Source organism: Eptatretus burgeri, chromosome 2 (genome assembly GCF_056783735.1).
Source record: "Eptatretus burgeri isolate ZD-2024b chromosome 2, Ebu_testis_v1, whole genome shotgun sequence".
Classification (NCBI taxonomy): Eukaryota; Metazoa; Chordata; class Myxini; order Myxiniformes; family Myxinidae; genus Eptatretus; species Eptatretus burgeri.
The window spans coordinates 147893036-147909382 of record NC_140962.1 but is presented as its reverse complement, the minus strand read 5'-3'; the positions used below and the strand labels follow the sequence as shown (position 1 = coordinate 147909382).

General features: G+C 41.9%; 1 protein-coding gene and 1 long non-coding RNA gene across 2 annotated transcripts in view; one reads left to right on the top strand and one right to left on the bottom strand.

The window, feature by feature from the left end:
* LOC147033490 (tumor necrosis factor receptor superfamily member 6-like) overlaps positions 1-16055 on the bottom strand; it is a 32904-nt gene extending 16849 nt beyond the window's left edge. The window contains exons 1-4 of the mRNA XM_085856225.1: positions 15841-16055; positions 14217-14345; positions 12724-12814; positions 12512-12643 (exon numbers count right to left, since the gene is read on the bottom strand). Of these exons, the coding sequence (XP_085712351.1) occupies positions 12512-12643; positions 12724-12814; positions 14217-14303 (310 nt within the window). The 5' untranslated portion in view covers positions 14304-14345; positions 15841-16055. The remainder of the gene's footprint in view (positions 1-12511; positions 12644-12723; positions 12815-14216; positions 14346-15840) is intronic.
* LOC147033491 (uncharacterized) lies at positions 7121-11324 on the top strand. Its single transcript, XR_015051568.1, has 3 exons — positions 7121-8224; positions 9229-9364; positions 10001-11324. It is a non-coding gene; the product is annotated as an uncharacterized LOC147033491 (long non-coding RNA).
* Positions 16056-16347: the final 292 nt, after the last annotated feature.

Here is a 16347-nt window from a genome sequence, read left to right as displayed (position 1 = left end):
CTATCTGCCCCATCCAAAAACATGAAAGTTTCTCGACCTTTAAACCAGATTGGACCCTAAAATGATCAGATGGCCATATTAGGAACTCGATCACCAAATGGTTTGAACGAAAATTTTACTTCTGTTTAAACATCTCGAATTACATGTTTTGTTTTTTTTTGTTCTCTTTCCTTACTCCATTTAACCTTCATACTTGTATTTCCCTGTTGATGCAATAAAATAAATCAAGATATGGTTAAACAAGGATGCAGGTGCAGAACATACATTTAAATAATTAACTAAATATATTGTTACAGTTGTGGAAATTCACAGAACACCATGCAGGTCCTTTAGATCAGTTATGTAGATAAGTGTGTGTTCAGCTTCGATTTCCCCACCGATGTCTAAAGGGCAATTATTCGTGTGCAGGGCTGTGAATCTTCAGTTAGCCGTTATTCTTTTGCTGTCTTTATTTTGCAACAACAACCTACACCACAAGCTGTCACTACCTTCTCCAAAACGCCAACCACACCACTATCCCAACAACCACAACTTCCTTCGCCACAAGCACCTTAACCACAACCGCATCTCCTCACCACCTTCTTCAAAACGCCAACCACACCACTATCTCAACAACCACAACTGCCTTCACCATAACCACCATAACCACCTTTTCTGGGGGTTTTGTCAGCCCACGTGTCCTCAAAGCCTGCTCTTCTGCTCTTGCTCACCCTCTCCCTGTTATATTCACCCTCTCATTTGCTCAAGGTCATCTGCCATCTGCTTGGAAATCTGCAAACATCACTGCCCTGTATAAAAAAGGTGCTAAAACAGATCCCTGCAACTACCGACCAATCAGCCTCCTCCCAATCATCAGCAAGGTTATGGAATCCATCATCGCTTCAGCCATGAAATCCTTCCTCTTCTCCAATGACTTGATTTCCGATCATCAATTTGGTTTCAGACCAGGTCACTCTACCCTAGATATGCTGCTTCTGCTCTCCCATCAATGGATTGAGGTCCTCAATGCCAGACGAAATCCGAGCCATATCCCTGGAAATATCACGTGCTGTTGACACAGTCTGGCACCCTGCCCTACTCACCAAACTCTCTTCCCATGGTATCGAAGCCATCTCCACTCATGGCTCCCAGACTTCCTCTCCTGTCGCAGTCAACGTTCAATCATCAATCATCCTAAATGGAGTTCAATCATCCCCTCTTCCTGTCCAGACTGGAGTTCCTCAAGGTAGCGTTCTGGGCCCTGTTCTTTTTCTGGTTTTCATCAATGATCTCTCCGACTCTCTGGAAAATCCTCTTTATCTCTTTTCTGATGACTCCACCCTCTGCCGTACCATCTGACATCACTCACACCGGCAAGCAGCAGCTTCTTCGCTCACTGCAGATCTGGATAAAATCACAAACTGGTCCAACATGTGGAACATGTCTTTCAATCCAGACAAATCTCACACTCTCACGATGTCTCTTCGAAAGGACTGTTTAGAAACCCCCCCCCATCCACTTTCTCAACAATCCTCTGGAAGAAGTCTTTTCTTTCAAGCTTTTGGGTCTCACTATCTGCCATGACCTTTCCTGGGAAAGTCACATTTCCAACCTCGCCTCAAAAGCCAGTCGCCGACTGGGAATCCTCCGTCATGCTAAGTTCTTCCTCGGCCCTCTTGAGCTCCTGACCACTTACAAAGCTTTTGTCCATAGCCTGATGGAGTACTGCTCTCCCCTCTGGGCTGGTGCTCCTGCCTCCCACCTTTCTAGGCTTCACGCTGTCGAAACCAGGGCATTTAAGATCATCGGCATCTCCCGCAATGAGGCTGAGTCTTTGGGCCTCTCACTCAATCACCGCAGGTTGGTCGGTGGTCTTTCTGTCTTCTACCGACTCCTCTCCAGCCGTGTCCCCCCCCCCCCCCGCTCTCTCTGCAATTTGTCCCCACCACATTTCCACAGGGCGCTCAAGGTCCGCCAACAACCCCCTTCTGGTAAAACTACCAAAATCACGAATCACTGCTCACCTTCACTCTTTCATTCCTCTTTTTTCCCGTGTTTGGAATAAACTCCCTCACTCTATTCTTTCCCATTCTTCCCTCCAGGCTTTCAAAACAACTGTTCACCACCACCTCTTATCATCCCCCATCAAAATCCTCGATCTTTTCTACCCCCGATAATCCACCCAAGCCCACTTCCTTCAATTCCCCTGCTTTCCTTCTTGAAAGTCCCGGTAATGTCCGTCTTCTCTTCCCCATGTTCCCCGTCCCATCCCTCTCACATTGACAGATCTCCTAATGTGTCTGTTCCCCACTCTTTTGTCCCCCCCACTCCTGCCCCTTTTGTCTCATGCCCCCTTGCTGTGCATTGTGTGTTAGCTCTCACACGAGCCTCGACAAGGTATACAAAAAAAACAAAAACGTCAACATCCCCACAGACAACGCCTCCCCCCCCCCTCCCAACGAATAGCCTCTCCGCCAACCAACGTGGTGGATTCTCAACACGTGAAAGAAAATGAAACCAATGGCAAAGGCAACGGTGGAGAGAGCCCGATTCACCGAGGGAAAACTCCCTTTCTGGAATATTCCCTCGCGCGCCAGGAAAGGAGGGCGAGGCTCCGTGGCTATAAAAAAGGAGGCGCTGGGATGCCAGAAAAGGCCGTTGTTGACGAGTTGGGTTGAGGCGCTGGTGGAGTTGAGCTGGAGTTGCTGTAGAGAATTGTGGTCGAGTTGTTGTCGGGTTGAGTGGACGCACCAGATGAGTTGAGGTGGGGCGAGGAGACGCCGACCGGCAGTGGGCGAGAGGAGCCACCAGCAGTGGAGTCTGGAGTCTGGGGTCTGGAGAATGGAGGCAGACCAGGCGAACGGAGTCTTAAAGGTCCACGGACACGGTCATTTTCTTCCTCTCTTTTCTGGGGTTTTTGAATGGAAGTCTGTGGCGCCTTGTCCCTAAGTAAAACCGATTAAGTGCATGGAAATACTAATCAAAGAGAACGGCTGTAGTCTTTTTCGTCTCGTGTCCTGTCCCCACACATCCCCCCTCCACCCCCCAATTCATTGCATACTTGCTTGTATATTTGCATTGCTTGAATACGTGATAAATAAATGTGCTTTGAGAATATTCACCTGTTCGTTGCGTCCCTTCCTCTATTGAGCTGCCATTATTTCGTGCAGAATATTAGCTGGCTTTTAAACAGCCGACAAAGCAATCGGATCCCACGGGGCTTGGCGATATACACCGCTCGGCAAATCGCGAACGGAACGAGCTGCTCAAGAACTGCTCGTTTCCGTGCAGACTCCGTCGAGGTGTAAATTCCTGGCATTTCTGTCTGCGCGCATACTTAGGTAAATCGACAGTTTGGCGATCGGACCCTGTCGCGCATGGACAGAAAAGTTGGCTAATTTTACGGTGTGGTTAAAAACACACCCGTAGCTGGATTTTGGCGTTGATCCAAAAGCTGCGACTAAGCTTGCTCGTTCAGTGGGCGCGCACGGCCATGATTGGGCTCAGGCGGTCGTCCCGCACGCTGAACGGGCAGAAAGCCACAACAATATGTATGCTGTGGAGATTGTAAAGTGTATATCTATCTACACTAATAAGTGCGTGCGTGCATGCGTGCGTGTGTGTATGTGTGTATGTGTGTGCATGTGTGTACATGCAAGTTGCTGTTATTACCTGCTATCTCCACATCTGGGTAGTGTTTGAGGAGGTGAAACAGAGACCTACCAGGTCTCAAAGTAACGACCTCCATGTGGGTGTGTGTGTGTTGATGATTGGTGTCCATTTATGCGGATTTCAGAATGTGGAATGGAGTCTTCCCAGCATGGGCTCAGAGCATCCACCTTAATTTTGGTAAGGGTCACGATTCATGGACCAAGATGTGAAGTTTTCTGTTCCCAAAGTTTTGTGCTGAGGCCTCTCTTCAGGATCGTCGCTGAGCGAAGAGAGCTTCCAAATGTAGTTGGTTTGTAGTAATATTCTCATGGATGGTTTTTAGCTCGCCTTTTCGAAGAACAGAGAGCAATAGCAATACCCCTGGCGTGAGCGTCATTGTGAGCGTGAAAATGTTAAAGTTTTTGGTGCAAGTTATTTCCTTTCTAATGTTTTTATCTACCACACTATTTTTTACTGATTACAATGTAGAAATACATATATTGCTTTAAAATTATTTGGATCAGACTTCACTGCAATGCTTTATAAAAAATATTATTAGACTAGTCTTTTAAGAACGATAAATGTATAAACAGGTGAGCATTGGGTGGCTTTGACACCGACTCTCTGGTTAATATCTCTTTGAGGTTATTTGCCATCATTCCTGTAGCTCCAACTATCACTGGTAAAACTTTGGCATTCCTCAGCTTCCAGGATCTTTTCACTTCATTTTTGTGGTCTTGGTATTTGGTCATTTGCTAGATTTCTGCATTGTTTAGTCCAGAATCACTGGTATTAACATGTCATCAAGCAATGGCTACTTCTCTTTTTTGTATCTAAGTATGATGTATGGTCACAATGCTTTGTTTTCGATGTTCACGCTCAATTGTGTCATCAGGTCGAATGTGAGTGGTACTTTTATGTTTCAGTGATTGCTTTTGTTTAATATTCCAAGAAATTTTCTGGAACTGGGATATCAAAGTTTTTGCAGATGTGCCAGTGAATTACTTCAGAAATTCTGTTGTGTTGTTGTGTGCACAGCTGTTCTGACATGAGTGTGTGTGTGTGTGTGTGTGTGTGTGTGTGTGTGTGTGTGTGTGTGTGTGTGTGTGTGTGTGTGTGTGTGTGTGTGTGTGTGTGTGTGTGTGTGTGTGTGTGTGTGTGTGTTTTCAGTCATTAAGCATAAGTTATTCTCTTTGCTAACCACACTTCCAGCCCTCACCTTTCTCACGTTTTTACCCCCCTACCCACACCCCCGATCTATCTTTCTCTCTCTGTCCCTCAGTCCCCTTCCTAATAAAATGCAGCATGATCCGCCCACATCTCTCCATCTCTCTCTCTCTCTCTCTCTTTATCTCTCTCTTTCTCTCTCTCTTTCTCTCTCTCTTTCTCTCTCTTTTTCTCTCTCTTTCTCTCTCTCTCTCTCTCTCTCTTTCTCTCTTTCTCTCTCTCTCTCTTTCTCTCTTTCTCTCTTTCTCTCTTTCCTTCTTTCCCTCTTTTCCTCTTTCTCTCTTTTTCTCTTTCTCTCTCTCTCTCTCTCTCTTTCTCTCTTTTTCTCTTTCTCTCCCTCCTCACATCGCTGCCTCCCACAGTGTTGAGCACCGTTTGGAGAAGCGAAGCTCTCACCACTTCCACCCCCTCCCTTCTTCACCCCTTCCTTGCTTACCCTCCCCTTCCGTATACCCTCTCCCCTCCCCTCCCTTCCTTCTGTCCTCTCCTTTCCCTCCCTTCCTTCCCTTTCTTCCTTTCCCTCCATCCTCTCCCCTCCCTCTTCACTCTCCCTTTCCGTTCCCTCGAACCCCTTTCTCCTCTCAACTCCCCTCCCTCCTCATACTCTTCTCGCTCCTCTCTCCCCACCCCCTCTTCTCCACTCCTTCTCGCCTCTCTTCCTCTCTCTTCCTCTCTCTCCCTCCACTCCCCACCCCCCCCACCCTCTTGACGTCCCCGTCAGCAAAGCAACGGGTTGTATTTGCCAGTGAATTAATAAATATACAAGGCGAAGACGTCATGCATTGCACAATACTTGCAAAATCCATGACACAAATTTGACCTCAAAAATAATTGGGGGTTGAATTCAATGACCAAACATGCTACTGCTCTTCAAATTTCAAGTCAATCAGATGAAAATTGACAATTTTAGGAAGTTGGCCAATGTTGACCTCAAAAATAATTGGTAGTAGAATTCAGTGATCTTTTAAGCAAATCCTGTTCAAATTTCAAGTCAATGGGATGAAAATTGAGGCTTTTAAAAACACCACCTTCGTGATTCACCTTGGGCCTATGTTGAGCTTTTGACCTTTTGACCTCAACAGCAATAGCCTTCTTCTCTAGGACCAACTCTACCATGTGGTGAAGTTTCGTGAAGATCGGTTTAAAATTGTGACCTGCAGGCAATAAACAGACAAACAGACAGACAAACAGACAAACATACAGACAAACAGAAAGAATAACAAAATCGACTGACCAATATACTTGAAAAATCTCCTATTTTGCAAGTAATAAATATAGAATGCGAATAGTGGTTATGGATTGTGGGCGAAAAATTATATTAATGTATTCTAAATGGTAACAAATGGGGTTTTAGAAATGTAAGTTTTATGCTATAAGTCGAATTGGCTGTCCTTTTTGGCCAAGAGTCTTTTGCCCTAAATGTTGATAAAATGTCTTGTTCTGGAGCAGTGTGACCTGGGCTGATAACAGCAAACCTTTGCCTTGAAATGTACGTCGTGTGCTTCTAACCTAGAAGACACTTATGCAATTAGATTTAACAACTCCCACCGCTCTCCCAGAGGTATAAAATGCCTTGAAATGTAAAAATGTTTTAGTGCAAGCACGTGAGGATGTATAGCATCTCAGTGGCTTGTACTCCTTGGGACTGACCAAGTACCAAGTTAGAATAAAACTCTGATGTAATGTGGAAGTGAATTGAATCGGGTTGGTTTAACTGTTAACTAAAAGTAAGAATAAATAAAATAGAACCAAATAATATTGCAACAAATGGGGATTCTCAAGTTCATTGTGTGAAGTGTACGAGAGCAAAAAGTGTACGGTGGATAGAAGTTGAAAATAAATTGTTCACAAGAGAGGACTTGTCTATGGACAATGGTTATCAGTGTTGGTGGTTTTATGCAGGATTTTTTAACCGAATTGGACAAAGTTTAAACTCTGCCTGAAGTTAAATAGGATTCCACAATCAACCAGGAAGAATCCTTCAACGATCACTATGAGGTGGGTGAAAAATCCACGTCAGTTGGTGCCGTGAACCGGATTCGAACCGACGTTGGTGCGGTGCTCATGACCAGATGTGCTTAATCTGCCGGAGGCAGTGCCTGGAGGAACGACAAGAGCGAAGGTAAAGGAGAGCGTTCTCAGCAGGTAACGCATTTCGAACAAAGAAAAGTTCATTGTCAGATAATTTTATTAATAGAAAGAAGAGGTAGCGGAGGGAGTCCATCGAAAAGTAAACAGTAAGTACTGTAGTTATTTTAGAAAAGTGCTGGAGAATAAGATGGAGGGGAGTAATTAAATGAGCATGACGAAACGACATGCCACAGACCGCGCAGAGGTCACGTGAGATATATGTTTGCATTGATACTTACCTGTTAGGAGAGATACTGTGATCGTTGAGGCAGTATTCTCAGGGTGAGGCCTCCCCATTGCACTTCAGGAGGGAGGTTTCCCCAAATTTGGGAAAGTCGACCGTGAAATTTGTAGAATGCAGGAGACGAATGACAGGCTGGGTGCGTGGCTGGTGATTTGCATTGAGATGCATGTGTTGCTGAGTGAGTGAAAAATGAAACTTGTGCGAGGCCAATAGATTGCATTGCAATGAAACATGCTCTGTTGGGATTTTGACGAAATTTTAGCAACTAAAGAAACTTCAGGCAGAGTTAAAACAGCCTGGCTGTTCGTGGTTTGGTGTTTATAATGCCAAGGTCGCGGTTGTGTGTGTGTGTGAATTCAATTCAATGGGGATCTGAATTGGAAGCGATTGTGAGCTCGCTGGGGAATTATAGATTGCTGGATGATGTGATACATGAATGTCTTGTTAGAAATAATAATATTACAACAAATAAAGCGTGAAGAGATGGACATTCATAAAATAAATTAAATAATTAAAACCACCTCGGCAAGACAGTCTGAGGACGGACTCGTGCTGAGTTAAGCTGTGGGTCTGTTTGGGGTGGCATGTTCTGCATTCTTGGCTTTGTGTTTATACCGTGAAGGTCATGAGCTGCTCTGTGCAGGCTGCCCCCCCCTCCAATGGATCTGTGGGGGGGGGGGGGTTGGCATGCTCTCTCCACTGAGTCTGTGCTTGTCTTAGCTTTAGTTGTGAAATTCGATTCATACGCAGATTCAAGAGGGTGGGGGCTATTGTGTCGAAGTGTGCATGCTGTTGGCAATGACTTTAAAATGATATTGAAATGTGATTTATTTGGAGGATATTTTATGTGGGTCAAGACAAGCTGTGGGTTTTGCCTGTCTTAGAGTTTTTTCTTTTTCTTCGCCCCAGATGTGGAGAGAACTAACTGTTCCTTGTTGCGGTCTTTGTGGTGCACCCTCTCTACTGAATCTGTTTAAAGTGAAGTCTTGGGAGGTGAGCTCTCACTGGCATTGTGATGATTTTTAATTACTCAACCCGGCAGGTGGAGTGCTGGCCAAACTCTGAGGACGTGTCAGAAATGTTTGGAAGATTTTGATTTAAATGTAGAAACGTGACTTGGAATGATTTTTAAAATGATTTGATGATGTTTAGCACGTGGGGCGATTCACAGATAATAGATGATGCGCTCGGATGGAGAATTGAATTGTACGTATTGTTTTATTCATCTGCGAATTATTCATCAGACGTATTGTTTTATTCATCTGCGAATGTTGAGGTTGCCTGAACTAGTGCTGGGAAGGCAATGGCAAACAAGCCAGTGTAACCCTTTGATCGATTTAGTCAAAGTAAATTTGATGATTTAATTGAATAGATGCTGAAGATTTTATTTTTGATTTATGGATTTTAAAAGAAAATATTTTATTGTTTTGACCAAAAAGTTGTTTAAGAGAGATTGGATGTTTTATTTGTCTGAAGTTAAAGATGCCTCCCCAAGACTATCTTAAAGTTTGGGAAGGTTCTAACTACATGTGTGGACGGAGTGTTTGAGCTACAATTTAAATGATATTCGCCTGACGACAAATTTGACAAATGATTTTACAATTTTTTTTGTTCAACATTTAAACTGTATTTAATTGTTTTGATAAAGGAAATGGATTAGTATAATGAGAAGGTCAGAGGAAGTGATAGATAGTTTGTGTATGTGAGTTGGAAAATGGCAGGATATTGCTGTTTTGGTGAGAGAGAAATGGATAGATGGAAAATGTCAGAGATTTAAAATGTCAATGGAATTCAGTGCTGAGATAGAGATTGGTTAAACATTATTTTTGGGATATTTTAGTTCCATTTCAACATGAAAGAAATGGATGCTCACCAGGTTAATGCAAACAACGTTAGCATTTGGGTGTTGTTTCAACTGTTTGGAAAAATTTTGTAACAATGTTATCAAAGTTCTTGTTTCAAAATGGATGCTCTGCAACTCGGCTACTCGATATCAGGATGGCCGAGCAGAGTGGAACTCTCAAGATGGGGGTTTGCACAGCTGAGGGTCCATGAAAGACTTTCAAAAGAAAATCACTCTGTGACGATGATGACAGCCATGCTACTCTTGTTCAATTACTCCTGTGAATTAATGTAAGAATGTGCAACTCAGCTTTGAATTATTTTGGGAATCTATTTTGTGAATTATAATAACCTTGCACACAGAGGTGTTTTGTTTTTGACCTGTAATGGTAGTGATGGGGATAATCTTATGGTCAAAATGACCAATCAGTGATACTCATGAAAATGTTTGCATGCACTGGGTTTGTTGTCACATGCATAGACATGGGGAACAGTAAACAAATGGGAGTTGTGCGGTAACTGTGTAAGTTACTTTCAGACTAAGCTCATAAAAAATGCTTGTTAATCTATTAATTGAGGATAGGGAAAAGTTACTGGGAATTGAATCAAGATAATAAAATGGCAGTTGCTCTGGAACTATTTGTGAATGAAACTGTAAATTGTTTAGGAGATGTGAATGTTAAAATGGTAACTGTGCAAAATCGATTTTGATTTGATTGTTGAAGAAAATAGATAACTTTCATATTTTGGTATAAATGATGGAATATTTTTTGTGAAAAGAATTATTGATCGCAAATTGGAACCCTGATAAAGACTGTCTGCTTTTACATGGAAGAACCTTTGTCAGTCTTGTGGAAATACATGGGCCCATGATGTTTACTGATGATGTTTAAACGATGTTAACTTTGGTTTTGTTTGTTTTTGGAGTGTTGAGTGCAGTTAAACCATGCAATGTATGACTTCGTCGAAATGAAGTTTGGAAAGAACTTCCACACAAAGATTGCACAATGGGAGAACCCATATTTGGGTGATTGGGCATTCAACACGTGATCATGAAACTGCCCCTTCCTGAGGAGATAAGATGGAGTAATGTGAAAAAAGAAAGAAAAAACCCACTGGGGAGAAGGTTGAGCAAAGTCTTAACGTCAGCGTTGTGTGGTGCCTGCGTGGAGGAATGTTCTCAGCCACACTCTCGATTGCCGCTCTGCAAATACATCATGAACTTGCTGTGGTTGTAACAATGTACGACAGGCCTGGAGTTCCACACTGCAAGTCCTCTGCAACATGTGTTCAAGGGTGCGAGTGGGGGCTCATGCTGCCACCGTGATGGCATCTAACGTGCACAGCTCGATTGGTGAAATCAGGCCTGATTGCACAAACTGCTGGTGCTAGGCCCCAGGCTCTGTTGGGGCTGGATCTTTGTTCACCTCTAGAGTCCTTTTCGTCTCCTTCAACCCAGTGTCCGGCCCAAGCTCGTACTTGCCAACATTTACCTTCTCCTCAGCTCAAGGAGTGCTTTGACTGTGTTTCCTGTTGGGTGCTGCTAAATGGAAATGCACTCATTTTCTAATATGAGCACTCACTGCCATTGTTGATTGAACTTGAGCAATGAAAATGTTTTCTCCTTCAGGAACGGGATATGGTAATCATGTATGATATAATTATTCAAATTTTCTATAAAAGGAAAAAACGGGGGAGTGTGGGGGAAAAAATTATATTAATGTATTCTAAATTGTAACAAATGGGGTTTTAGAAATGTAAGTTTTATACTATAAGTTGAATTGCCGGCCTTTTTGGCCAAGAATCTTTTGCCCTAAATGTTGATAAAATGTCTTGTTCTGGAGCGGTGTGGCCTGTGCTGATAACAGCAAACCTTTGCCTTGAAATGTACGTCGTGTGCTTCTAACCTAGAAGACACGTATGCAATTAGATTTAACAACTCCCACCGCTCTCCCAGAGGTATAAAATGCCTTGAAATGTAAAATTGTTTTAGTGCAAGCATGTGAGGATGTATAGCATCTCCGTGGCTTGTACTCCTTGGGACTGACCAAGTACCAAGTTAGAATAAAACTCTCTGATGTAATGTGGAAGTGAATTGAATTGGGTTGGTTGAACTGTTAACTAAAAGTAAGAATAAATAAAATAGAACCAAATAATATTGCAACAAATGGGGATTCTCAAGTTCATTGTGTGCAGTGTACGAGGGCAAGAAGTGTACGGTGGATAGAATTAGAAAATAAATTGTTCACAAGAAAGGACTTGTCTGTGGACATTGGTTATTAGTGTTGGTAGTTTTATGCAGGATTTTTTTAAATAACTGAATCGGACAAAGGTTAAACTCTGCCTGAAGTTGAATAGGATTCCAAAATCAACCAGGAAGAATCCTTTAACGATCACTAAGAGGTGGGTGAAAAATCCACGTCAGGATGTTAAATTGGGCATCCCATCTAATGGCTTTAGTTGGTGGACATCAAAGATCCAATGGTATTCTTCGTGAGGAGTAGGCTACCTATCACCGGCACCACAAAAAATTCTAAATTCTTGCTTTAACAACTGCTGAGAAGGCAATGGCAAACCACCCAAGCAAGAAACTGCTACGAAAACAAACCGCTATTAAACTGCCAAGAAACGATAACCCAATCCAAGAAACTGCTTCGGCAGTCCTGAACCTGCTTTCGAGTAGAATACCAGAATGCAAATATGAATGTTGTGGGTGGAGATGGGAAGGCATAAATGAATAAATCAAGCTTGTGTTTGGCAGTGCAGATCAAAAAATATATAAAAATAAATAAATAAATACAGGTCATATGTCTGTCAGGCAGTTGGTAATGTGTATAAAATAAATAAATAAATTATTAACTACTACATTTGTAGTGAATGTTATTATGTACATGTGCTGAAATCATCCAGTTGTTGTCGAATAGATGCTTCAGATTGACGCACAAACGCACAGATGGAAGGACAGCACCCAAACTATCGACCCCAAAACACCCTGTCAGGGAATAAAAATCCTTCTTTCTCCCAACTAATCCCCCTCCCCTCTCCACCCAATCCAGCTCGCTCTTTCCACCAAGATGCAAATCCTTGATTTTCAGCAAAACGTCCTCCATGATGGACACACCACTTCAACATACTGATATCAACGTCTTCACCAGCACAGATCTAGAAAACACTCAGCGATCTGTTTCCCTGACTTGGTCACATGTTAGTGTCGACACCACAAATGCCAGAACCTCTGTCAATTTTATTATTTTTCTTTTGGAGGAGAAGTTAAGCTTTCACTGCTGTCTATCATTTATTAAAACATTAAGTGTAGTGGAGTTGTGGACAGAATATGTATATGCAGGTCAGGACGGTTCCTTCACTTAATCGATGGTTGTGGTTGTACTCACACTTTGAGTAATGAAGTTTAAAAATAAATGAAGTGGAATTGTTCACCTGGGTCACAAACACTGCATTGCTTGCACATTGTCATGTTGTTGACCTTGTCCATGTATGACGTCCCCATTTTACAATGAAAGCACAATGCACGGCCTCCAGGAACTTGGCAAGGCTTGTACATGAACAATCCTGTCAAACACACAATTAGTTAAAATTGCTGTAAAATGTTCTGCCCATAAAATAACAGTGGAATTGAGATCAAGACTCACCAATGGGACAAAATTCACAGCAAATCCCATCAGGATGAAGGAACTGATTTGCTGGACATGGAGATGAACTTTTTGCTCCAAAAGTCGAAACCTGTGAACCCAAAACACACAAACAGTGCAACACTCAGTCGAGCACATACCTCCACCAGGTTGAACAGTTTACGTTTTGTGTCCCACTGAAAGACTGGATCTGGATCAAGGCCTCAACCAAAATCGAATTGGCCTCTTCTTGTCACCTCCTCAACTCACCCACCAAGTTTCATCCGAATCCGTGAATAACATTTTGAGATATCGTGCTATATATCGTTTTGATCCAATCTCTCAATGGTGAAAAATCACTGAAAAAATTATGATTTCCACAAACGGTTCCAGATCTTCACCGAATCTAATCACTTCGTACTTGTCACACTGAAAACCTGTCCATCAAATTTCATCCAAATCCATCCTCAACTTTTTAAAATATCATGTATCATTTTAAGGCCCATCTCTCAATGGTGAAGAATCAGTTAAAATTAAATAATTATTCAACCCAGATCTCGATTCCGATCTTCATCAAAATTGAATCAATTCTTCCAAGTGGCATCCCAAAATGTCTTTCAAATTTCATCTGAATCTGTCCATTACTTTTTGAGACATCCTAGTCACAGACAAAAAAAAAACAAACAGAGGTGAATACATAATCTCCTTCCACTCTTGGTGGCAGAGGTAGTAATGTTAATTGTCTTGAATCTGTTCTTCCAATGAATAATGATTGTCCAAAAAATTGAATATTATCAATAATTTTAAATTCTTCGTCATCAATTTCCATTTTCTTCAAATGTTTCAGCAGTACCCTTGATGAAGGAAAACAACTTTGGGTTTTTTATTCAAATTCAAGAATCATGGAAGAGTTAGAACATAGAACAGATCAAGAGGCAACAGAACAAAGAGGGAGGAAACATCATGAGCAAGGCTGATGGACAACATAGCAGGAGACTGAGACAAATAAGGGATGTGGGGAGGAATTAGAGATAGAAGAGGTCTAACCAGGTGAACAAGATGGATACAGAAGCAATCTCACAAGAAGGAAATTTGGAAAGAGGTGGGCTTGTGAAGGAAGGGGCTAATAGGGGTCGAAAAGATCATGGTTTTTGGATGGGCGATGATCTGAGAATGTGGTGGTGTACAGCAGTCTTGAAGTATTGGAGGGAATAATGAGATTTAAGAGAATGTGGAAGTTAGTTCCACAGGTGAGAAAAATAGAGGAACGAATGAGTGGAGGTGAGCAGTGATTCTGGATTTGTGTGAGAGTTTCAACAGAAGGGGGTTGATGGAGGAACGTGAGCATCCATATTCTGCTATGAAAGTCAATCATGACTGACTGATTCATTCATATTCAGGGTATTTTGCACCAAATTATGTTTGAAATATTTTTTACAAAACAATCTTCTCGTCTTCTAAGATGTATGGCTATTTGAGTCTAAAAGGGACATAATAACTCGAACGAAACACACCGTGATGAAGAAAATTAAATGAGACAGCCATGGTACATCCATCATTGTATTCCACGAAGTAACAGGTTCATCTGTGAAAGGCTCCATAAAATTCCTTTCACTGATGAGCAGAGAAATGGGGAACAGAACCTGTTGTGAAAAACAAACTTTAGTCTTTCCATATTCACACTTCTCAGATGTGTATACTGTTATAAAACAGGGGTTACTTATCATGTGTGTGAATTGATATATTGATTGTGTTGGTCGCATGTTGACAAAATGGTTTTACCTTGTCCAGTTTGCTTCATGTGTACACTAAATGAGAATGTCGTTTATAATTATATTTCATCTTTGTTCTCCTGTTTTTCAGGATGTTACCTTACAGTTCCTGGAAGGTTATCAGGTTTAAAATGCAGGAAATGCATTTCATTCGTTTCAGCCAGCTGTTAAAACAGATCCTGAAGTGGACTTCATCGGAAACCACAGAAGAGGATAAAAGCTGTTGCCTCAACCCACTCAGAAGATTCAATGTGTCTGAGGACTCGGACAGATGGGGAGAAAAAAGTACCAAACCAGATGTATGGAAATTAAGGAAACTCTCATGAAGGTATAAAGAAGGTCCAAAGAGAGGGTAGAGCCTGCTCTCTGCCTATATGAAGGACTGATGAAGATCAGGAATATGACTGGGCCAAGAAGATTGCCTTGGGACATTCCAGCCTTTACAGGGAGAGAAGATTAAAGGATTGTGAACTTCACCAAGGCAAGGGCAGCAAATTCTCGACTGTTCCCTGTTATGTGCAAAGAAGTGGGATCGGAGCACCAGCACTTGTTCTTTCACTGAATTCTGCTGGCTTTCTCGTGTAAAACGTCCTTTCATGTGTTCCGTTACTCAAAATGGAAATTTTAATTTTTCTGAGACAAAAATTACTCCTTGGCTGACTGCTTCAATAATGAGGCACAGCAGGCAAAGCAAAGCTTAAGTGACATTTCCCAGCACTTGAATGAGTTGAACACTGAAATGCAGGGGCGAAATTGGACCATTGTTGATATTGGCAAGAAGATCTACTCCTTCAGAAGGCAACTAGAACAGCACTCAGTAGAGTGCATACCTTCGGCAGGCTGAACAGTTTACTATTTGTATCCCATTGTGAGGCCGGAACTGCATCCAACTTTAACCAAAATCGACTCGGCTTGTTCTCGTGCTATATTATATATCGTTTTTGGCCCAATCGCTCAATGGTGAAGAATCACTTTCAAAGTTGTCAATACTTTCTCGTATCCGGGTCTGGATTCGAATCTTCAACAAAATCGAATCAATTCGTCCTTGTCACACACACAACCTGTCTACCCAGTTTCGTCCAATTCCGTCCTTAACCTTTTGAGATATTGTGCTCCCGAAGATACAAATAGACTGAAAGGGGTAAAAATATAATCTCTGCTCACCTTCGCTGGTGGAGTTATAACCAAACAACCTTGTGTTTTCCAAAACAGTTCAGTTAATGTTTTCCTTAACATTTATATGATATATTTACAAACACCACACCAACCTGTGATACAGCGGAACCATCAGGGAACCACAAAACACCTGCACAAGTTCGACCAAGACTGGTCATGGATCAAAAGAGAAATTTCAACTTTGACTCACTTGGAGTTAAGAAGATGAAACCTTCACAGGTACCTCCTCAGGTGTTTAGAATCCTTTCCTCGATTTTGATTCAGAAAAATAACTTCAAGTTATCAATCGATAACAGCAGAACAGAACTCGGGAAAACATGAATACACAAGACAAAGATCACCGCAACTGTATGTTCGGGTTCAGATACCGAGATTAGTTCCTCGTATGACAAACACACAGTTGTTTATGGTATGAGATGAGAACGAGAGAAAATGTAGTTTTTCTTGTTTGTTTAGCTGGGGGTGAATTAATTTGTGTACAATAATTCTGCATTCTTTTTCTGTATTAACCACTTTGGCATCAGAGAGGAAAAAGAAAATCCAATATAAATATACATTGATGTTTATAAAATGTGTTTTAACCATAAGGAGAAACAAAACAAAATTTTACATTAATTGGGAAATACCTTGTCCAGGTGTAAACAGTGAATGAACTAATTTGTTCGTTGGTTTGTTGGGAAGGTTTGATAATGTCCCC